This window comes from Salmo salar, chromosome ssa06 (assembly GCF_905237065.1).
Source record: "Salmo salar chromosome ssa06, Ssal_v3.1, whole genome shotgun sequence".
Lineage (NCBI taxonomy): Eukaryota > Metazoa > Chordata > Actinopteri > Salmoniformes > Salmonidae > Salmo > Salmo salar.
The window spans coordinates 68540720-68562975 of NC_059447.1; the positions used below are offsets into that span (position 1 = coordinate 68540720).

General features: G+C 41.8%; 1 protein-coding gene across 2 annotated transcripts in view; it reads right to left on the bottom strand.

The window, feature by feature from the left end:
- Positions 1 to 17368, bottom strand: part of LOC106607929 (potassium channel subfamily K member 2) — a 50034-nt gene extending 32666 nt beyond the window's left edge. Inside the window, exons 1-3 of one of the 2 annotated variants that reach the window (XM_014205409.2) lie at positions 16705 to 17368; positions 11872 to 12191; positions 3256 to 3373 (exon numbers count right to left, since the gene is read on the bottom strand). In XM_014205409.2, coding sequence (XP_014060884.1) covers positions 3256 to 3373; positions 11872 to 12191; position 16705 — 439 coding nt within the window. In that variant the 5' untranslated portion in view covers positions 16706 to 17368. The other variant, XM_014205411.2, reaches the window with a different exon arrangement.
- Between the last annotated feature and the right edge of the window lie 4888 nt (positions 17369 to 22256).

A 22256-nucleotide genomic window follows, 5' to 3' on the forward strand; every position in this document is an offset into this window, starting at 1 on the left:
CAAAGTGGAGTTGCAATTCTATGGCTCACAGACAAGACGTATGTGGCAGGGACTCCAGACAATCACGTGTTATAAAGGGAAAATCAGCCAAGTCGCGGACACTGACGACTTTCTACCAGACAAGCTAAACACCTTCTTCATCCACTTCGAGAAAAACACAGTGCTGCCGACGTGGGCGACTGCCACTTCCGAGGACTGTGAGCTCTCGTTCTACGTGGCCGAAGTGAGTAAGAAATTTAAGCGTGTTAACCTTTGCAAAGCTGCCCCCCCAGATGGCATCCCTAGTCGCGTCCTCTGAGCATGCGCAGACCAGCTGGCTGGAGTCTTTACAGACATATTCAATCTCTCCCTATCCCAGTCTGCTGTCCACACTTGCTTCAACATGTCCACAATTGTTCCTGTACCCAAGAAAGTGAAGGTAACTAAACTAAATTACTATCACCCATAGCACTCACTTCTGTCATGAAGTGCTTTGAGAGGCTAGTTAAAACCTGTTGGGGCTAGGGGGCAGTATTGAGAATTTGGAAAAAAATATGTACCCATTTTTAACTGCCTCCTACACCAACTCAGAAGCTAGGATATGCATATTATTAACAGATTTGGATAGAAAACACTCTGAATTTTCTAAAACTGTTTGAATGGTGTCTGTAAGTATAACAGAACTCCTATGGCAGTCAAAACCCTGAGACAATTCCTAACAGGAAGTGTGTATCTGATGTGTTGAATTACTTTTAAGCCTATGCCATTGAAACACACAGGGACGTATTAATCATTGAGCACTTCCTACGCCATCCACTAGATGTCACCAGTCTTTACAAAGTGGTTTGAGTCTTCTACTGTGAAAACTGACCCAACAAGAGACTTGGAACGTTGGTCATAAGCGGATGGCCAATACTACTCTGGCGCACGTGTGCATGTTTGGGTACTCTCGTTCTAATACGTTTTAAAAGAGAATGCAATCGTCCGCCTTGAATATTATAATATAAGTTCTGATTGAAAAAGGCCCTAATGACTTATGCTATACAACGTTTGACATGTTTGAACAAACGTAAATATTTTTTTTCCCCTCTTTGATGAAGACAAGTCCGGCGGGCGTCGTTCATGTTTTTGAGTAGCCTACAGGACGCGCTAACAACACGGAGCTTTTTGGACATAAATTATGAGCTTTTTTGAACAAAACTACATTTGTTATGGACCTGGGATTCCTGGAAGTGCCTTCTGATGAAGATAATCAAAGGTAATTTGATAGTATTTTTGATTTTAGATGACTCCAAGATGGCGCCTAGTCTGTATCGCAAAGCCTATTTTTCTGGGCGCAGTACTCAGATTATTGCAAAGTGTGATTTCCCAGTAAAGTTATTTTTAAATCTGGCAATGCGGTTGCGTTCACGAGATGTTAATCTATAATTCTTTGAATGACAATATAATATTTTACCAATGTTTTCGAATAGTAATTATTTAATTTGTTGTGCTGATTGACTGGCGGTATTGGAGGGCAAATATTTCCTCAACATCAACGCCATAGTAAAACGCTGTTTTTGGATATAAATATGAACTTGATAGAACAAAAAATGCATGTATTGTCTAACATAATGTCGTAGGAGTGTCATCTGATGAAGATTGTCAAAGGTTAGTGCATAATTTTAGCTGGTTTTCTGCTTTTGGTGACGCCTGTCCTTGCATTGAAAATGGCTGTGTGTAATTTTTTGTCTATGTACTCTCCTAACATAATCTAACTTTATGCTTTCGCCGTAAAGCCTTTTTGAAATCGGACAACGTGGTTGGATTAAGGAGATGTTTATCTTTCAAATGGTGTAAAATAGTTGATTGTTTGAGAAATTGAAATTATTAGATTTTTGCTATCTTGTCAAGCAATCCCGTTAACGGGATGAGAACGGGAAGGGGGTCCCCTAGAGGTTAAAGAAAAAAATAAGCAAACACGTTTGGTGTTCGCCAAAAGGCATGTGGGAGACACCCCAAACATATGGAAGAAGGTACTCTGGTCAGATGAGACTCAAATTGAGCTTTTTGGCCATCAAGGAAAACGCTATGTCTGGCGCAAACCCAACACCTCTCATCACCTTGAGATACCATCCCCACAGGATGGATGCATGGTGGTGAAGCATGGTGGTGGCAGCGTCATGCTGTGGGGATGTTTTTCATTGGCAGGGACTGGGAAACTGGTCAGAATTGAAGGAATGATGGATGGCGCTGAATACAGGGAAATTCTTGACGGAAACCTGTTTCAGAGATTTGAGAGTGGGACGGATGTTCACCTTCCAGCAGGACAATGACCCTAAGCATACTGCTAAAGCAACACTCGAGTGGTTTAAGGGGAAACATTTAAATGTCTTGGAATGGCCTAGTCAAAGCCCAGACCTCAATCCAATTGAGAATCTGTGATATGACTTAAAGATTGCTGTACACCAGCGGAACCCATCCAACTTCAAGGAGCTGGAGCAGTTTTGCCTTGAAGAATGGGCAAAAATCCCACTGGCTAGACGTGCCAAGCTTATAGAGAAATACCCCAAGAGACTTGCAGCTGTAATAGCTCTACAAAGTATTAACTTTGGTGGGGTGAATAGTTATGCATGCTCAAGTTTTCTGTTTTTTTTGTTGTCTTATTTCTTGTTTGTTCCACAATAAAAAATATTTTGCATCTTCAAAGTGGTATACATGTTGTGTAAATCAAATGATACAAACCCCCCAAAAATACATTTTAATTCCAGGTTGTAAGGCAACAAAATAGGAAAAATGCCAAGGGGGGTGAATACTTTTGCAAGCCACTGTATACAGTAAATATATATATATCTAAAAAGTCAAATAATGGAATTAAGAAATATAGAAATAGTAAGACTAGCAATGTCGGAGTCCGGAGTATATATATATATATATGAAATGTTTCTGTTCCTAGCTCTAACAGTGCAGTTATACACGGTGTATATATATATGTATATATATATATATATATATATATACTCAATTTATAACTGCACTGTTAGAGCTAGGAACAGAAACATTTCATTACACCCGCAATAACATCTGCTAAATATCTGTATGCAACCAATACAATTTTATTTTATTTGGATATTCTGATTGATTTATTATGAAAGTACCACTGCTTTAACAGCCTGGCTGAAAGTTACCAGGGGAAAAAATTATATAGCGTTGACACAGCATTGATAAAATATAAAATATAAGTCTGGCTGATGGTTGATTATGGATCAGAGAGTACTGATTATTGACCAAACTCACCAATAGTGGTGATGACAGTACCAGCGAAGAAAAAGGAGGAGCTTAGGTCCCACAGACTTGTCTGATTGGATGAGTTCGCTGACGGGTTGACGCCTGCTCTGATGGCAGAGATCACTTGCTGAGGAGACAGAGAACAGCGGTTTAGGGTTAAGGGTCATACACATACTTACACAAACACAAACATTAATATACACACTCCACTCAAGTAGGATAATACCTCCTAATGTGTGTGTCTGTGTCTGCGTGCATTCGTGCGTTTGTGTATGTGTACAGTAGAGCACATGTGTGTGCAGGATCTGGTGTGCACGTGTGTGCATGAGTCTGCTCTTATGGTAGATGCACCACATGCTGGGAAACAAGCCTTTTCACTCTGCATTCAATCACTACCAGAGCTGCCTCTTCCTGCACTCAGACTACGGCCCCGTGGCCGCTAGGGCCGCTAGGTGTGTGTGTGTGTGTGTGTGTGTGTGTGTGTCTGTGTTAGCTGTGACTGGAAACTCCCAGTAGTCTTTGTGCGTGACTGTCCTGTCAGATCCCAGCCTGTTGCATAAGGAATAGAGCAGCAGAGTGTAAACTCACTCAGAACACTAGTCTTGTCTCAGGAGAGACAGAGAGGGAAGTCATCTGATGGAGACAGAACACAGACACACACACACACACACACACACACACACACACACACACACACACACACACACACACACACACACACACACACACACACACAGAAACTTAGGGGATCTAAGGAGGATGTGCTGTCGGGCGAGAAATTGTGGTCATGCATAGGTTCCCCTAAAATCAAAGCTTTCTCAAGCACACTCACATCTCCTTCAGACATCCATAGAGTTTCAGCCAGTGCCAGTGGAGTCAGAGCATGCTTCATCCGCTATAAACCCCCTAAAACAGCTCGAAATGTTAGATGGCGACAATACTCTGTAATCCTAACATATCTCATTAGTGGGTTCAGCCCTGCTCTAACAAACAGGTCTGGACATCCTTGTGTGTCAAGGAGGGAAATAACACTGTAACAAACACAGAGGAAACCACAGGGATTAACGAACGCCCAGTCGTTGCTAATCCATGGGCATACATGTGTCCCAGAGCAAACATAGAAAGACAAGTGGAGTCTAAACACAGCTCTACTGCTTCCATACCAGTCCCTTTAACTTCTTATGGATGGTGGCAGTATTGAGTAGCTTGGATGACTGACGTGCCCAGAGTAAACGGCCTGCTACTCACGCAAAGAAACTAAGATATGCATATTATTAGTAGATTTGGATAGAAAACACTCTGAAGTTTCTAAAACTGTTTGAATGATGTCTGTGAGTATAACAGAACTCATATGGCAGGCAAAAACCTGAGAAAAAATCCAAACAGGAAGTGATTTGTAGTTTTTCAAGTGATTGCCTATCCAAACTACAGTGTCTGTGGGGTCATTTTGCACTTCCTAAGGCTTTCACTAGAACCTTGTTTGAGGCTTCTACTGTGAAGTAGGGATGAATAAGAGCTCATTGAGTGAGAGGACTGCCAGCAGGGCATGAGCCTCAGCCATGCTCGCTCATGTGAGAGGTAGCTCAGTTCCATTGCATTTCTGAAGACAAAGGATTTCTCCGGTTGAAACTTTATTGCGGATTTATGATAAAAACATCCTAAAGATTGATTCTATACATCGTTTGACATGTTTCTACGAACTGTAATGGAATTTTTTGAGTTTTTGTCTGACCTGCTCGTCGTGAATTTGGATTTGTGAACTGAAGGCGCAAAAAAAATGAGGTATTTGGACATAAAGGATGGACTTTATCGAACAAAACAAACATTTATTGTGGAACTGGGATTCCTGGGAGTGCATTCTGATGAAGATCATCAAAGGTAAGTTAATATTTATAATGCTATTTCTGACTATTGTTGACTCCAACATGGCGGATATATTGTATGGCATGTTTTTGTGTTTGAGCGCCGTACTCAGATTATTGCATGATGTGCTTTTTCGGTAAAGCTTTTTGGAAATCTGACACAGCGGTTGCATTAAGGAGAAGTTTATCTAAAGTTCCATGCATAACACTTGTATTTTCATCAACATTTATGATGAGTATTTCTGTAAATTGATGTGGCTCTCTGCAAAATCACCGGAGTTTTGGTGGCAAAATATTACTGAACATAACACGCCAATGTAAACTGCAATTTTTGGATATAAATATGAACTTGATCGAACAAAACATATACATGTATTGTGTAACATGAAGTCCTATGAGTGTCATCTGATGAAGATCATCAAAGGTTAGTGATTAATTTTATCTCTATTTCTGCTTTTTGTGACTCCTCTCTTTGGCTGGAAAATGGCTGTGTTTTTTTGTGTATAGGCGCTGACCTAACATAATCATACGGTTTGCTTTCGCCGTAAAGCCTTTTTGAAATCAGACACTGTGGCTGGATTAACAAGAAGTAAAGCTTTAAAATGGTGTATAATACTTGTATGTTTGAGGAATTTTAATTATGAGATTTTTGTTGTTTTGAATTTGGCGCCCTGCACTTTCACTGGCTGTTGTCATATCGATCCCGCTAACGGGATTCAAGCCATAAGAAGTTTTAACCAATTAATAACTTAAATAAACATCAATCTGAGCCTCTTGAGAGTTGGAGCCATAAATGCTGCTTTTGTTGGATTAAATGGATTTTGTCATTATGTGTCCTAGAGCGGGTATTCCCAAACTGGGGTACACGCAATGCCGTCGGGGGTATGGCAAATAAAAATGTGATTCACATTTAAAAAAATGTCCATTTATATTTTCCAACGGGGCTATACATTTGGGTGAGGTTCTCTTCTCCCCTGAGTAGCCTCGTTTCACTGCCAAAAATACAATTAAACCATCTAGTGTTCAGAGTAATAACAACACAATGTCAAATACAGGTAGCCTAGTCATACAATTAAAATCCAATCACATTAACCATTACTCTCTCATAGGAATTCCACGAACGGTCCGTAGGTAGCCAAATGTAGCTGCTGCTCATGTTGGTATATGTACTGATGGCGCAAAAGCCATGACAGGGAGACATAATGCAGTGGTAACGCACGTGCAGGCAGTTGCTCCCGACGCCACTTGGGGACACTGCAGCATCCACCGAGAAACTCTTGCTGCCAAAGGAATGCCTGACCTCTTGAAAGACGTTTTGGACACTACAGTGAAAATGGTTAACTTTGTTAAAGCAATGATATGGGCAGCGACCATGTAATGCTTTTACAACATACAGAAGCGCGCTGGTTATCAAGGGATAAAGTATTGACAGGGTTTTTTAAATTGAGAGACGAGCTTAAAGTTTTTTCTACTGACCATAATTTTCACTTGTTTGACCACTTGCATGATGACGAGATTCTCACACGACTGGCCTATCTGGGTGATGTTTTTTTCTCGCCTGAATGATCTGAATCTAGGATTACAGAGACTCTCCACAACTATATTCAATTTTGAGGCTATGATTAAGGAGTTGGAGCTCTTCTCTGTCTGCATTAACAAGGACAACACAACGGACTTTCCATCATTGTATGATTTTTTTGTGTGCAAATGAACTCAAGATTACGGACAATGTCAAATTTGATATAGTGAAGCGTTGGATGCGCAATTACACGGGTACTTTCCTGAAACGGATGACACAAACAACAGTCCACTTACCGATATCTGAACAAGAGAGCCTCATCAAAATTGCAACAAGCGGTTCTATGAAAATGTAATTTAATCAGAAGCCACTACCAGATTTCTGTATTGGGCTGCACTCAGAGTATCCTACCATGGCAAATCTCACTGTTAAGACACTGATGCCCTTTGCGACCACGTACCTGTAAGAGTGGATCCTGGGCACTCACTAGTATGAAAAATAAATACAGGCACAGACTGTGTGTGGAAAATTATTTAAGACTGAGACTCTCTCCAATACAACCCAACATTGCAGAGTTATGTGCAACCTTTCAAGCACACCCTTCTCATTAACCTGTGGTGAGTAATTCACCATTTTCGATGAACAAATAAGGTTTTATATGTAAGATGGTTAAATAAAGAGCAAAATTATTGATTATTATTATATTATTATTTGTGCCCTGGTCCTATGAGAGCTCTTTGTCACTTCCCACGAGCCGGGTTGTGACAAAAACTCACACTCATTCTTATGTTTAATAAATGTATTGTATAGAGTGTGTGGTAGGCTTACAATGATGGCAAAAAACAACATTTGAGAGTGCGCTGACCCTGGTGCTAGAGGGGGTACGCAGCTGGAGGTTGAATGTTTGAAGGGGTACGGGACTATAAAAAGTTTGGGAACCACTGTCCTAGAGTAATGGGACAAGGGCATGATCTTAATAGATTGAGATCCAGCCTCAGTCCCTGAGGGCCCATAAACTCCACCTAAGAAGATCTTAGTCCAATACATAGTATACAGTACATAGCTAGAGTACAGTATAGCCTTATGATAATATAATATAAAAAATTGCTGAAAGAGTGTCAGATTTAAAAAAGTACTTGAAATATGCTATCTGCCTAAAACCCCTTGCAGATATTACAAGGCTATGAAGGTTTCCGATAACATTGTGGAGAGCAGATGTGGGCTGCGGTCTGCGTGCTGCTGGTGGGAGTAAAACAGAACTAAGGCACTGTCTTGCAGAAAGAGTCATAGCAGACAGACAAAAGAAAGAAAAAGGAGACAATTTGGTGAGCTGGTGGAAATCATTAGGACTTCAGATGAAATGTTTGATCTGATTTAAGTCCTTCACAGGCACATTGGGAGTTTTTTTTTCATCTCCCACATTCTATGATTGCCTGCTTGGAATCATATCACATTCATCTCAAACCTGATCTTATCTGAGATGTGCACTTGAATAAATAAATTAAGGTGACATAACTGCAAAGCAGGCAGGAAGCATGCAGCTAGCCCAGGGACTCTGTGTTACTATTATGTACTGTAGCATTAAAGCCACACACCCCAGCATAGGAAACAGCACAGAGCACTGTCCATGGTCCTGATCCTGCACAATCAGCACCTACACAGGCTAGGCTGCATGCTAGGCTACACACCACACACAAACTCTTTGTAACAGGAGTTTAACCCAATGAGTCTCACTGACTTCTAACCCATTTTAAACATTGTGTGTTTGAGCGACAGACTTATGGGCTGTACCATTGGATTTGTATATTCCTTCTGCATCCATATATATCAGATATTAGTCTGTGTAAGTAATGGGGGCTGAGCTACAGTGGTGTTTGTGAGACAAGGGCAGATCCGGAAAGGGCTCACAAGCTACACAAGAGGTGTTAGAAGCTAAGGGGTTCTTCTACATAGAAGATCATAGGAAATCCCAGGACATAGTATCTATAATATTGTAATAAGCTCACATAGTTGCTGTCTCAAACTCCACACAGTTGTCACTGACTAGCTGGATATTAATTTCCTGGTGAGAAAACAATTTCTGCACTTACAGTATTCACATAAATTAATAAATACATTTTACAATAAATCTCATGAATGCTATTCATGTAAAATTGTTTTGTGTTCTACTTGTAGCCCTGGTTGTCCTGAAAATAAAATGGTAAAACACTTCATTGTGAGGCTAAATATAAGGACTGGACATGCAGATAAATGAAAATCTGATATTTGCTGGGGTCACGGGTGTCTGGACTGAGGTCGTTCCACGAAATGTGTTCCTTTTGCATCCCTTTCATATTTTAAAGTGGAACTGACAGCGTTTTAGCAACATTAAATCTTATTAAAATCTGTTCATATACATCCCCAGGAAGAATATGACACTTTAGTTGTATTTGACATTTTCTGACAAGCGCGCACATAGATGTGGTGATTTTCACGTTTTCATAAAATCTAAGAATGTTTGGTGAATTACGTATACTAAGGCATTTGTGAAAATTCTACAGCAACATATAGTGGGAAATCGGACGTGAGTTTGGACAATTAATAGACACTGCAGTAAATAAAACCTAATAAAAACATCTGTCTTGTCCTGGACCGAATTCTACGCAGACCGGTGCGCCATAGCCAATCAGAGCTACAATAGGCCTTTATGCAGACAAGCCATTTGCCATCATTCACCTTGAACTGGACTGTGTGTTTACAGGCAGTAGTAACAGCGTGACTTTAGACCATTAGAACACATTCGCCAAACGTCACAAAATACACCTGGATGGAATTCTGCAAATATGTAAATACCACGGGAGTCCTCTTACATTTGGGAACTTTACAGTCCTATTGATCAAACAACCATGAAATGGTAGGTTTATCTCTTATGCACATCAACAACAACAAGAGCAACAACTAGCCAGAGCAAGATGAGCTAAAATCTAATGAAGGAACATTAGATAAGCCCTCTCAAACTTTTTCAGCTTGGTGGCAGTCAAAATTGCACTGATAAACAACGGGGAATTGTAGCGTACTCGTCCTTCTGCAGCTTGCAGCCAATGCATGCTTGTTCCAACCAAGCACCCAAGCTAACTGGCTAAAGTTGACTAGCTTGCTTATTACTATAGTATTTTTTTTTTATTAACCTTTTGATATGGAAAAACTAGTTTTTTAGTTCAACATGTGCTATTTACGACAGAATGTTAAAATTAGGTGAAATCAGAAGTTCTTTTTCACCAAGTTACGCATCTCTAAAGGCACCGAACTGGTGGAACAACCCAGCTACTACTACCCCAGTGACTTTCAGTAGAGTAGCAACTGGGTTGGTGCAAAGTCAAGGCGCTGTCCACTTCAATTCATCACTGTGAATGAAGGGGAGACAAAATGTTCAATTCAATTCTGGCTAACAAAACCTGTTACTGTTGAATGTGATTAGAGCGGTGTTATAGTGTGAGCTTAAAAGAGCTGAGATGGCATATTAATGCAGGGAGGGAGGGCGGGGTTGTGGCATGGTTGGTGTAGTGGAGGAGCGGGAGCATGTGACAGGTGGGAGATAAGGGAGGATGGTGCTGTGACTACGGTGGGTAGACGTTATCTACACATTTAGAAAAAAAGAGTTCTTTGGTTGTCCCCATAGGAGAACCCTTTTTGGTTCAAGTAAGAACCTTTTTTTGTTCCAGGTAGAACTCTTCTGGATTCCATTTAGCATAGCATCCACTCTGATATGTCTGCTGGCTCCATCTCTCTGGATGTCTGTCTCCTCTCTGTCTCCCAGCAAAGACATGCAGAGATATTAATGCAGTGTTTTAGCATTCACTTCCAGTTGTTCTCACTCTGACCCTGTGGAATCATACAATGGGGGTAAGAAGAGGCCCACAATGGAATGCTTTTCTGTTGGCATTAACAAATGTGTCTTCCTCCTCGTCGCCGCTATGCTGGAATCCCCCCTCGGCCGGGCTTTCAATAACACACACGCTTTTAATTACTCCCTTCGAGGGAATGTCTCTGTTCATTCATCTAGCGAGGTGGAGAGCCAGGGGCTCTGGAAAACTGAGAGCTTGGGAAAAGGTGTGAGTGTGAGTGAGAGTGAGAGTGAGAGAGAGACAGAGAGTCACGATGTGTGCATGAAAGCAGTGCATATTAAAGAGAGGTGTGTGAAAGTGGAGGGACTATGTGTGTGTGATAGAAAAGAGTGTTTGTGTATTAATCAATCATCCGAGTAGCCAGGTAGTGCCTAGCACTAACCCCACTGAAGGCCCTACTGGAGTGGTGCAACAGCTGACTAATGGCTACTTATGGAAGGAGCCACCATCGCTGCGGAGTTTCCCCACTTAGGGAGGCTTAGCGAGAGCTAAGTCATGTTCCTTACCTCCTACTCTCCTCATAAAACCATCCTGATCTCGTAAGCTTACATTCTGTTTAGCGAAACAGAATGAAAGCTTGCGAGATCAGGATGGTTCGTACGAGGCTAACTCCCCACCCCCATTCAAGCCTCAAACAGTTTGGCTTCAATAAAGTTCAGTTGAAAGTTATTTTCGTGTCACAAGCCCCCAGCTGTTGTGTTCAGTGTGCTTTAATGCTCCGTCTACAAAACAAAATCTAGCAGGAAACATAGCACAGGCTCAAATATTAATGGCATTATTACTCTACTCAAACGTTAGCAGGTGTTCACATCAGCAAAGTGTCTATTACCCCAGAGTGATAAGCCATGGTAGCCAGCCAGGTGGGTGCCACGGCATTGGTAGTGGGAGATTTTGTCAATGATCTCTATTATGGATAGACACTAGCAAGTGATCACTTCGGCTAGGGTGTTCCTCTAAAAGGGTAAGGCTTTTCCCTCAATCACACTCAATCACACTCCAGGAAAAAAAGGAACATACATTGAAACCATTATCATTCATTACTGTATGTAAACACTATTTTATTTTTATTTAACTAGGCCAGTCAGTTAAGAACACATTCTTATTTTCAGTGACAGCCTAGGAACAGTGGGTTAACTGCCTTGTTCAGGGGCAGAATGACAGAATTGTACCTTGTCAGCTCAGGGATTTGAACTTGCAACCTTTTGGTTACTAGTCCAACACTCTAACCACTAGGCTACGCTGCCGCCCCACTAGCACATCAGCTAGGGGCATTTTCCCCAGGAAATATTCCAGTGTTTTTCCTACTATTACTTTAGTCTACACAGTAGCTTTGTGGACAGGATGTAGAGTCTGGACCCACCTTGACGAGGTCCTCCAGTTCGGAGGAGTTGACACAGGCGTGCAGCGACAGGAAGTCCAGTTTCTCGGCCAGGATGGCCAGCTTCTGTTGGCTCTCGTGAGGCTGCTCCAGTGCCCGGAACACCAGGGCTCCCACAATGAGGTAGAGCACCACCAGGAAGAAGATGACTGATACCGTCTTCCACCTCATGACGGTGAAGCGCGTGGTGTCGTACTCGTCCTCGGGGGAGTTCAGGACCACCGGCTTGGCAGCCGAGAAGGAGAGGCGGGGCTTGGAGTTGTGAGCGGCAGACTTTGGGTCAAGGAGATCAGGTGGGGCCACTGTAAGAGCGGAATCGTTACCATTGGCTGTTAACTGGGATGTCAATAATAATTGGTCATTGATCAATTTGTTGTGGCCTCTCTTGTAAACCCATCTCTCTAACGAAAAGGTTTACTTCATTTAACTGATAAACTGGTAAATGAAAGTTCTGTCACGCCCTGATCTGTTTCACCTGTCCTTGTGCTTGTCTCCACCCCCTCCAGGTGTCGCCCATCTTCCCCACTTATCCTCTATGGATTTATACCTGTGTTTTCTGTCTGTCTGTGCCAGTTTGTCTTGTTTGTCAAGCTTACCAGCGTTTGTTCTGTCAGCCCCTGTCTTTTCCCAGCCTCTCTTTTTCTCATCCTCCTGGTTTTTGACCCTTGCCTGTCCTGACCCTGTACCTGCCCGCCTGACCACTCTGCCTGTCCCTGACCCTGCCTGCCGTCCTGTATCTTTGCTCCTACTCTGGATTATCAACCCCTGCCTCCCTTGACCTGTCGTTTCCCTGCCCCTGATGTTACAATAAACACTGTTACTTCACACAGTCTGCACTTGGGTCTTACCTTGATACCTGATAAGTTCAATATTTTGTGTTAAGCCTTAGCTAAAGATGCAACAACAGCATTATTACATTATGGTGATGGACCTGATCATAAAATAAAAGTGATCAGGTAGGCTACTTAAACCATATTTGAAATTGCAAATTATAATCATCTATGACCTTAGCAGTACTCAGACATGAATGCAGGTGCAGGAGGACATCTCACAAGACAGGTGACGTGAATCACGTAAATTCTGGTTGAGGGACGACTGCTTGTTGTTCGATGTTCACGACCTTGATAAAAAAAATATTTTATGCCCTCCGTTTTTATTTTCTCTCAATTGTTTTAACAATCCTATTATCAAAGTCCGGTTACACACTAGTTTAATTATTGCACTGTCTTACATCAGTTTTTAGAACTTGTAGCTTTTTAGGCTTGGTTACACTCTTTCCTGCATCCTGATCTACTAGACTACCTGTGAGTTGCACCTTTGAACATTTGACCTGTCAACGAAGATAATCCCATTTGTGTTATCGATATCCAGGTAGTACATCAATTGGTATAGCTGCTTTTCGCAACGCTAGTATTTACACACTAGTGTTGCTGGAAATTAGCTTGCAAAAAAAGTAATAGTCTGCTCTGTGGATTGTCTGAAGGTTTGGTCCTTATGCAGGGGGGAATTAGAGAAGAAAAAAACCATCTAATGGAACGTATAATTAAATAAAATGTACAAACTTGTTTGTTGTAGACCCATGCTGTTCCTCAGTGAGGCTAGTTCCTCTCTGCTTACCTCATATCAAAATAAAAGTCCCACACAAGTTCTTGCTTTTTTGTGCAGGTATGGTACACATGCAGGAATTGTATTTTGACATTAGCTAAGCAGAGAGGAAGTGGGTCTACAACAGACCCATGTTTGGAAAGTCTATTTAATAGAGCTCGCCAGCTTGTAATCCTCATACCCAAAAATGAATGGGGAAAGAATAAGGTTTTGGGATAAACGCCGAAAATAAGTTCTGTGTGTTTTTCAACTTTTACCCTTTTTCTCCCCAATTTCGTGATATCCAATTGGTAGTTACAGTATTATCCCATTGCTGCAACTCCCCTACAGACTTGGGAGAAGCAAAGGTCGAGAGCCATGCGTCCTCCGAAACACGACCCTGCCAAGCCGCACTGCTTCTTGACACACAGCCGCACCAACGTGTCAAAGGAAACACCATCCAGCTGGCGACTGGAGTCAGCTTGCAGGTGCCCTGTCCGCCAAACCCTTCCCCCGGTCACGGCCGGCTGTGACACAGCCTGGGATCGAATCCGGGTCTGTAGTGATGCCTCAAACACTGCAATGCAGTGCCTTAGACTGCTGTGCTACTCTGGAGGCCTGTGCACTTTTTTTATTACATAAATACGAACAAAATTCACAAAACGTGACGTTAGCTGATGAAGATTATCTCATAGAACAAAACATAGAAGATCTCCTAAGCCTATGTTTACCACAGACCTTATTTTCGGTAGACTCAGCGATATGACATAGATGCAGAAAGTACACAACATAGTGGGTACATTTCTGCAGCAATTAAGAGCGTTGAAGCGCGAGGCTCAACTTCTCCAACGTTTTGGTGCCCTGACTACACTGTGAACAGGGTGAAGCAAACCTGTGCCCATGCGCAGATACTGTGTGTGACTGTGTGAGAGTGAAGTCTTGCATCCCATGGTGCTACTCATGGTAACGTCATTTCACTGAGTCTACCTTTAACTTCTAGCTGACTATCTTGTTTTTGCAAGCTAATTCCTAGCAATGCTAGTGTGTAAATATAAGTGTTGCTACAACTGGTAAGGATTGTTGGTTCATAAAACTTCTTCAGGATTGGTGGGTCCCCTGCGGGATGGTTGAGCTAACGTAGGCTAATGTGATTAGCATGAGGTTGTACGTAACAAGAACGTTTCCCAGGACATAGACATACCTGATATTGGCCGAAAGCTTAAATTCTTGTTAATCTAACTGCACTGTCCAATTTACAGTAGCTATTACAGTGAACGAATACCATGCTATTGTTTGAGGAGAGTGCACAGTTTTGAACATGAAAAGTTATTAATAAACAAATTAGGCACATTTGGGCAGTCTTGATACAAAAGTTTGAACAGAAATGCAATGGTTCATTGGATCACACAAAAACTTTGCACATACACTGCTGCCATCTAGTGACAATATCTAAATTGCACCTGGGCTGGAATAATACATTATGGCCTTTCTCTTGCATTTCAAAGATGATGGTACAAAAGAAACTGGTTGGTTTTTTCTTTGTATTATCTTTTACCAGATCTAATGTGTTACATTCTCCTACATTCCTTTCACATTTCCACAAACTTCAGTGTTTCCTTTCAAATGATACCAAGAAAATGCCTATGCTTGCTTCATGGCTTGAGCTACAGGCAGTTAGATTTGGGTATGTCATTTTAGGCGAAAATGGAAAAAAAGGGGCCGATCCTTAATGACAAACAAATCAATGTTCTAATGGCATTGCTTTTCTATCTAATGACATTGGTTTGCTAGGAGTACATTTTACATTAAATGTTTTGTCATTTAGCAGACGCTTTTATCCAGAGTGTCTTACAATTAGTATAATTTCCAGGTTATTTACATCTATGCCATTCCCCATCCCTGAAAGTGTCAATCCTTAATCAAAACATTAACATTCACACCCCGGCACAGTTAGTAAAAAGCTGAGGGATGGGGCTGGAGAAATGCAACCACTCTCAAATCTATAGACTATGCTATGGATATAAGGGTTGACCATCCATTATATCAAAATTATAGTTTTAACTATGTTTTTAGGCCATACAGTGGTTGTTTGGATTTAGATTGTTTTCAAACATTTGAGTAAAACAAGGATAGGCATATATTTTGGGTTCTGACGGGTATGACAGTTGGACTAGGCTGATGAGGCATGTATACCTTATATTCTTCAAGACTCAATGAGTATATAATTCATTTATAAGTCCAAAAATGGTTGTAGCAACTAAAGATTGCCCCAATGGAACAATTTACATAAACAAATGCATTTACCATATTATAAAATGTATCAGAAGGTCATTACCAAAGATAAACTTGCTCTATTTCTGAAGAAGAAGGAGTATCTCTCTGTAATTCGTGACAGAAAAGAACCTAGGCCCACTGTGTTGTCAAAAAAATATAACATTAGAAAGAAAAGAAAAGCAAAGATTGAAACAAGGGCATCATCTCTATTGTGCATCAAATGTGGTTTCGCCATTATTAACAAATACGCCCATGCATTTTTAATCTCTTGTTAAATTAAACATCCTCAATTTCACACAAGGCAGACAAACCAATAACAAGCGTTACGAGTCTGTATTAATACATAATGACAAGGTTTTTCAAAAGAACAAGGAAAACGTCTCTTGGCGATTGTAGCCTATTCTGTAGGGTATTATCTCGTGAATAAGATGAATTGTCGACTTGTCATAATTGTTTCCCACTCATGCATATGGTAGCTTGATTCGTTTAAGATTTTAGAAAAGCACCCAATGACGTCCGTTGTCCACAACTAACTATCCACCTGATGTTTTGAGTTTGAGTCGTTTTTAATCGGTCAACTGTCTCTATTGCATATAGTTAAAATCGAATAGGGCCATTGAATAGAATAATAGGCTACGCATCGAATAACCCAGATTTTCTTACTGTCAAATAATTGTCTGTCAAAACAAAACTACACAATAGAACAACACCAAACACTGGACACGCGAAAGGACACCACCAATTGTTTCACTGTACCTGGGCATGGTCTTTTCCTCCAAAGCAACGGTTTTCTGAATAATATTTAACGATCTGAGAAAGGCACGGTAGACTGGCCAGCTGGTGGGAGTGAGTCACGCAACATGCGATTTGAATATCAGCCCACGGTAGGCTACAGTTGTCTAGCCTAGGCTACTTATCATGCGTCTGAATTTGAAAATGAGTGGGTATCGCACTTACTTCTTCTCTACCAAATGCCCTTTTCTTGCTGTTCCTCATCGGCAGAGATTTCCAAATGTAGGCCTAAATATCTTACTGTTTTAAATTATCCTCTTTCCTTGTTGAGAGCTTGGTGTATCAAGGGTCGCAATTCTCCACATGGTTTTGGGGAGGCGTACTTCCCACATAAAAGTCTTCTTACTCTCTCCTCTCGTCTTGGTCCAGTTTATATTCTCCCAATTAAATATTTGTCAGTACGCCGCGTTACCATTTAATGGCGCGCGAAGATGGAGCGTGAAACCATAGCGGGAGATCGGAAAGGAACACATGGTTCCAAGAAATCCGTCCAGTTCTTTCCAGACATTGTGCCCCGGGAAGAACGCATATGTCCCTTTCAGATTATGTGCTTCCCTGGCGAGCGGCTGCGTGGCAAATGCACTGGATGTGCCAAAGTGAACTAACTCGTGTGGGGTTATAATAAGGACAGACGCTCACAGTTCTAGCGTGCTGGAGTTCGAATCCACGTGAGAACGCACAGACTCAAAGACAGGTTCTTTATCTGAAAAATGTATAGTATGACAGTTATTTTGTGTTCTTCATCCCTTTGAAGAGCAGAATTGCGTCCTCATACTGGTCTTTCTGCCTTGCCTGTATCCTTCTCTGTGGCGTCTACTGTGTCCATCAAAGGCACAAAATACTACAGTATCAGTTAGGGTGTGCTGTGTTGCTCCCTCCTCCTTCAGTAATGCTGGGTAAAAGGTCACATTACTTATTCAACATTGGTTTCTATCTATTCATTGCATGTTCTATGTTATGCAGGGCTAATGTAGGCCAAAGTACATGACTTAATCAGAGGTTCCCACCCTAACATTTCATTTTGACATTCTGTCATATATGTATTTTCTGTTTATGTCTATGGCCAACTGGTCTTAATGGTTAGTGATGGAGTAAGACAGGTTCACATCTGGGAGGATGTGTGTGTTTCTTAATCATTCTGCACATAACTCAGCTTCACTAACTTCACACACTTTATCTCTCACGGTCTCTAAGAGCCTGCACAGGCATACCTGTCAAAATGTTTTGTTTTGGCATTGTGCTTAAAAAAGAGTCACAGTTATGGTGTTGTCCCCCCAGATATGGTTCTTGGCTTTCTTTCTGGTCAATTTGAAAAACCCTGACTTAGCAAGTATTATCTTGTAGTCTATATCAGGTGCATAGGCCTAATCTTGTATGATCTGTTTGGGAAAAATTCACAGATATTGTCTCTGGTTCAATTCAGAAGGACTTATTGAAAATCTCATTTGTGCTTAAACTGACAAAATATATAATTGCCCGCTGTCCCCTTCTCCTCAAGAGAAATCCAATAATCAATGCTCTGTGTGACTTGAGCCCTCCTCTCACTCTTCTCCCTTCCCCCTCTATCTTTCTCTCACTCCACATCCTCAAAGCTGACTTGTTTTATTTTTCACCGTACGCAAGGCTTCAAATCGGTCGTTTTCCCCACATATATTCATTAGTCTGCAGGTGTGAATGTTTATGCATTAGTGTTTAGTGAAACCAAATTACTATTTTTCAACATATAATTACCATATTTCCATACTATGATTTTGGACCGTGGGTAGTTGATGTGACCCACGTTCAGGTGTACCAATGCTGGCTACACTCACTAGTCATGTAGGGAGTCTGTGGCCCAATCTAATATGTTCAGATGCACCCGTGCTGCACTACATTTGAAGTATGGATAGCACTCACTCATGAATCAATACTTCTTCTTAATGCTAGGTGGCCATGAAAGTAAAGGAAACAAGGTAAGGAGTATTGGAACCAAGCCTGAGTGCTCCCTAAAACACTTCTGCGAGCAGGCCTTTCTAATCAACCTGGCCGGGGTATCCTGGAATGACATTGACCTCATCCCGTCAGTAGATGATGCCTGGCTATTCTTTAAAAGTGCCTTCCTCACCATCTTAAATAAGCATGCCCCATTCAAAAAATGTAGAACTAGGAATAGATATAGTCCTTGGTTCACTCCAGACCTGTCTGCCCTTGACCAGCACAAAAACCTCCTGTGGCGTTCTGCATTAGCATCGAATAGCCCCCGTGATATGCAACTTTTCAGGGAAGTTAGGAACAAATATACACAGGCAGTTAGGAAAGCTAAGGATAGCTTTTTCAAACAGAAATTTGCATCCTGTAGTACAAACTCAAAAAAGTTCTGGGACACTGTAAAGTCCATGGAGAATAAGAGCACCCCCTCCCAGCTGCCCACTGCTCAGAGGCTAGGAAACACTGTTACCACCGATAAATCCACTATAATTGAGAATTTCAATAAGCATTTCTCTACGGCTGGCCATGCTTTCCACCTGGCTACCCCTACCCGGTTAACTGCCCGGCACCCTCCACAGCAACCTGCCAAAGCCCCACCATTTCTCCTTCACCCAAATCTAGATAGCTGATGTTCTGAAAGAGTTGCAAAATCTGGACCCCTACAAATCAGCCGGGCTAGACAATCTGGACCCTCTCTTTCTAAAACTATCTGCCGAAATTGTTGCAACCCCTATTACTAGCCTGTTCAACCTCTCTTTCATATCGTCTGAGATTCCCAAAGATTGGAAAGCTGCCGCGGTCATCCCCCTCTTCAAAGGGGGTGACACTCTAGACACTAACTGCTACAGACCTATATATCAATCCTACCCTGTCTTTCTAAGGTCTTCGAAAGCCAAGTTAACAAACAGATTACCGACCATTTCGAATCCGACCGTACCTTCTCCGCTATGCAATCTGGTTTCAGAGCTGGTCATGGGTGCACCTCAGCCACGCTCAAGGTCCTAAACGACATCATGACTGCCATCGATAAGAGACATTACTGTGCAGCCGTATTCATCGACCTGGCCAAGGCTTTCGACTCTGTCAATCACCACATTCTTATTGGCAGACTCTACAGCCTTGGTTTCTCAAATGACTGCCTCGCCGGGTTTACGAACTACTTCTCTAATAGAGTTCAGTGTGTCAAATCGGAGGGCCTGTTGTCCGCACCTCTGGCAGTCTCTATGGGGGTGCCACAGGGTTCAATTCTCGGGCCTACTCTCTTCTCTGTATATATCAATGATGTTGCTCTTGCTGCTGGTGATTCTCTGATCCACCTCTACGCAGACGACACCATTCTGTATACTTCTGGCCCCTCTTTGGACACTGTGTTAACTAACCTCCAGATGAGCTTCAATGCCATACAACTCTCCTTCCGTGGCCTCCAACTGCTCTTAAACGCAAGTAAAACTAAATGCATGCTATTCAATCGATCACTGCCCGCACCTGCCCGCCCGTCCAGCATCACTACTCTGGACGGCTCTGGCTTAGAATACGTGGACAACTACAAATACCTAGGTGTCTGGTTAGACTGTAAACTCTCCTTCCAGACTCACATTAAGCATCTCCAATCCAAATTAAATCTAGAATCGGCTTCCTATATCGCAACAAAGCATCCTTCACTCATGATGCCAAACATACCCTCGTAAAACTGACCATCCTACCGATCCTCGACTTCAGCGATGTCATCTATTAAATAGCCTCCAACACTCTACTCAACAAATTGGATGTAGTCTATCACAGTGCCATCCGTTTTGTCACCAAAGCCCCATACACTACCCACTACTGCGACCTGTACACTCTCGTTGGTTGGCCCTCGCTTCATACTCGTCGCCAAACCCACTGGCTACAGGTTATCTACAAGTCTCTGCTAGGTAAAGCCCCGCCTTATCTCAGCTCAATGGTCACCATAGCAGCACCCACTCGTAGCACGTGCTCCAGCAAGTATATCTCACTGCTCACCCCCAAAGCCAATTCCTCCTTTGGTCGCCTTTCCTTCCAGTTCTCTGCTGCCAATGATTGGAACGAACTGCAAAAATCACTGAAGCTGGAGACTCATATCTCCCTCACTAGCTTTATGCACCAGCTGTCAGAGCAGCTCACAGATCACTGCACCTGTACATAGCCCATCTGTAAACAGCCCATCTATCTACCTCATCCCCTTACTGTATTTATTTTATTTATCTTGCTCCTTTGCACCCCAGTATCTCTACTTGCACATTCATCTTCTGCACATCTACCATTCCAGTGTTTAATTGCTATATTGTAATTACTTCGCCACCATGGCCTATTTATTGCCTTATATCCCATATCTTACCTCATTTGCACTCACTGTATATAGACTTTTTGTTTTCTTTTTTTCTACTGTATTGTTGACTGTATGTTTTGTTTATTCCATGTGTAACTGTGTTGTTGTATGTGTCGAATTGCTATGCTTTTCTTGGTCAGGTCGCAGTTGCAAATGAGAACTTGTTCTCAACTAGCCTACCTGGTTAAATAAAGGTGAAATAAAAATAAATTTAAAAAAAGTAATCATCTTACCTTGTATTCATTGTCTTTCCTCAGACAAGCCTGCTGCCATTCAGATGAGCTCTCATATACAGTTGAAGTCAGAAGTTTACATACACTTAGGTTAGAGTCATTAAAACTCATTTTTCAACCACTCCACAAATTTCTTCTTAACAAACTATAGTTTTGGCAAGTCGGTTAGGACATTTACTTTGTGCATGACACAAGTAATTTTTCCAACAATTGTTTAGAGACAGATTGTTTCACTTATAATTCACTGTATCACAATTCCAGTGGGTCAGAAGTTTACATACACTAAGTTGACTGTGCCTTTAAACAGCTTGGACAATGACCCCAAGCATACTTACAAAGTTGTAGCAAAATGGCATAAGGACAACAAAGTCAAGGTATTGGAGTGGCCATCACAAGCCCTGACCTCAATCCCAAGTTAAACAATTTAAAGGCAATGCTATCAAATACTAGTTGAGTGTATGTAAACGTCTGACCCACTGGGAATGTGATGAACGAAATAAAAGCTGAAATAAATCATTCTCTCTCCTATTATTCTGACATTTCACATTCTTAAAATAAAGTGGTCATCCTAACTGACCTAAGACAGGGAATTTTTTCTAGGATTAAATGTCAGGAATTGTGAAAAACAGAGTTTAAAGGTATTTGGCGAAGGTGTATGTAAACATCCGACTTCAACTGTAGTTAGACAGTCAGACTGTCACAGTCTGCTACAGTACAGTCTGCTGTTTGTCTTTTATCAGCCACACAGCGCTTACCGGCGCTAAGTTCTGAGCTTGGCTTGTGGAGAGCTGTGTGACTCAGGCTGCTATCTGTACTGTGTTGTCTTATGTGTTGATACTTGTTTGGCTTTGCTTTGGGTCTGTGTTGTAACTGCTCTCTCTCAACACTGCTTTGATGAGTTATCACTAACATTTGTGATTTGACAATGACATTGGCTATTAATTGTATACATTTAGGCCTTGATTGGATATTGATGTGGCTCACTTATTCCTGACTGGCTGTATTGTGATGTGTCAGACTTAGACCCTGATTCGCTGGGCTATGGCTAATTTGACCCTTATTATGGCCTGTTTTATAGCTGGATTGATGGCCTTTATGGGTTGATGAAAGATTATGGTATCCTGATGGCATCAGCTGGATGAGTTCTAAGGGTCCATTTCAAGGCCTCT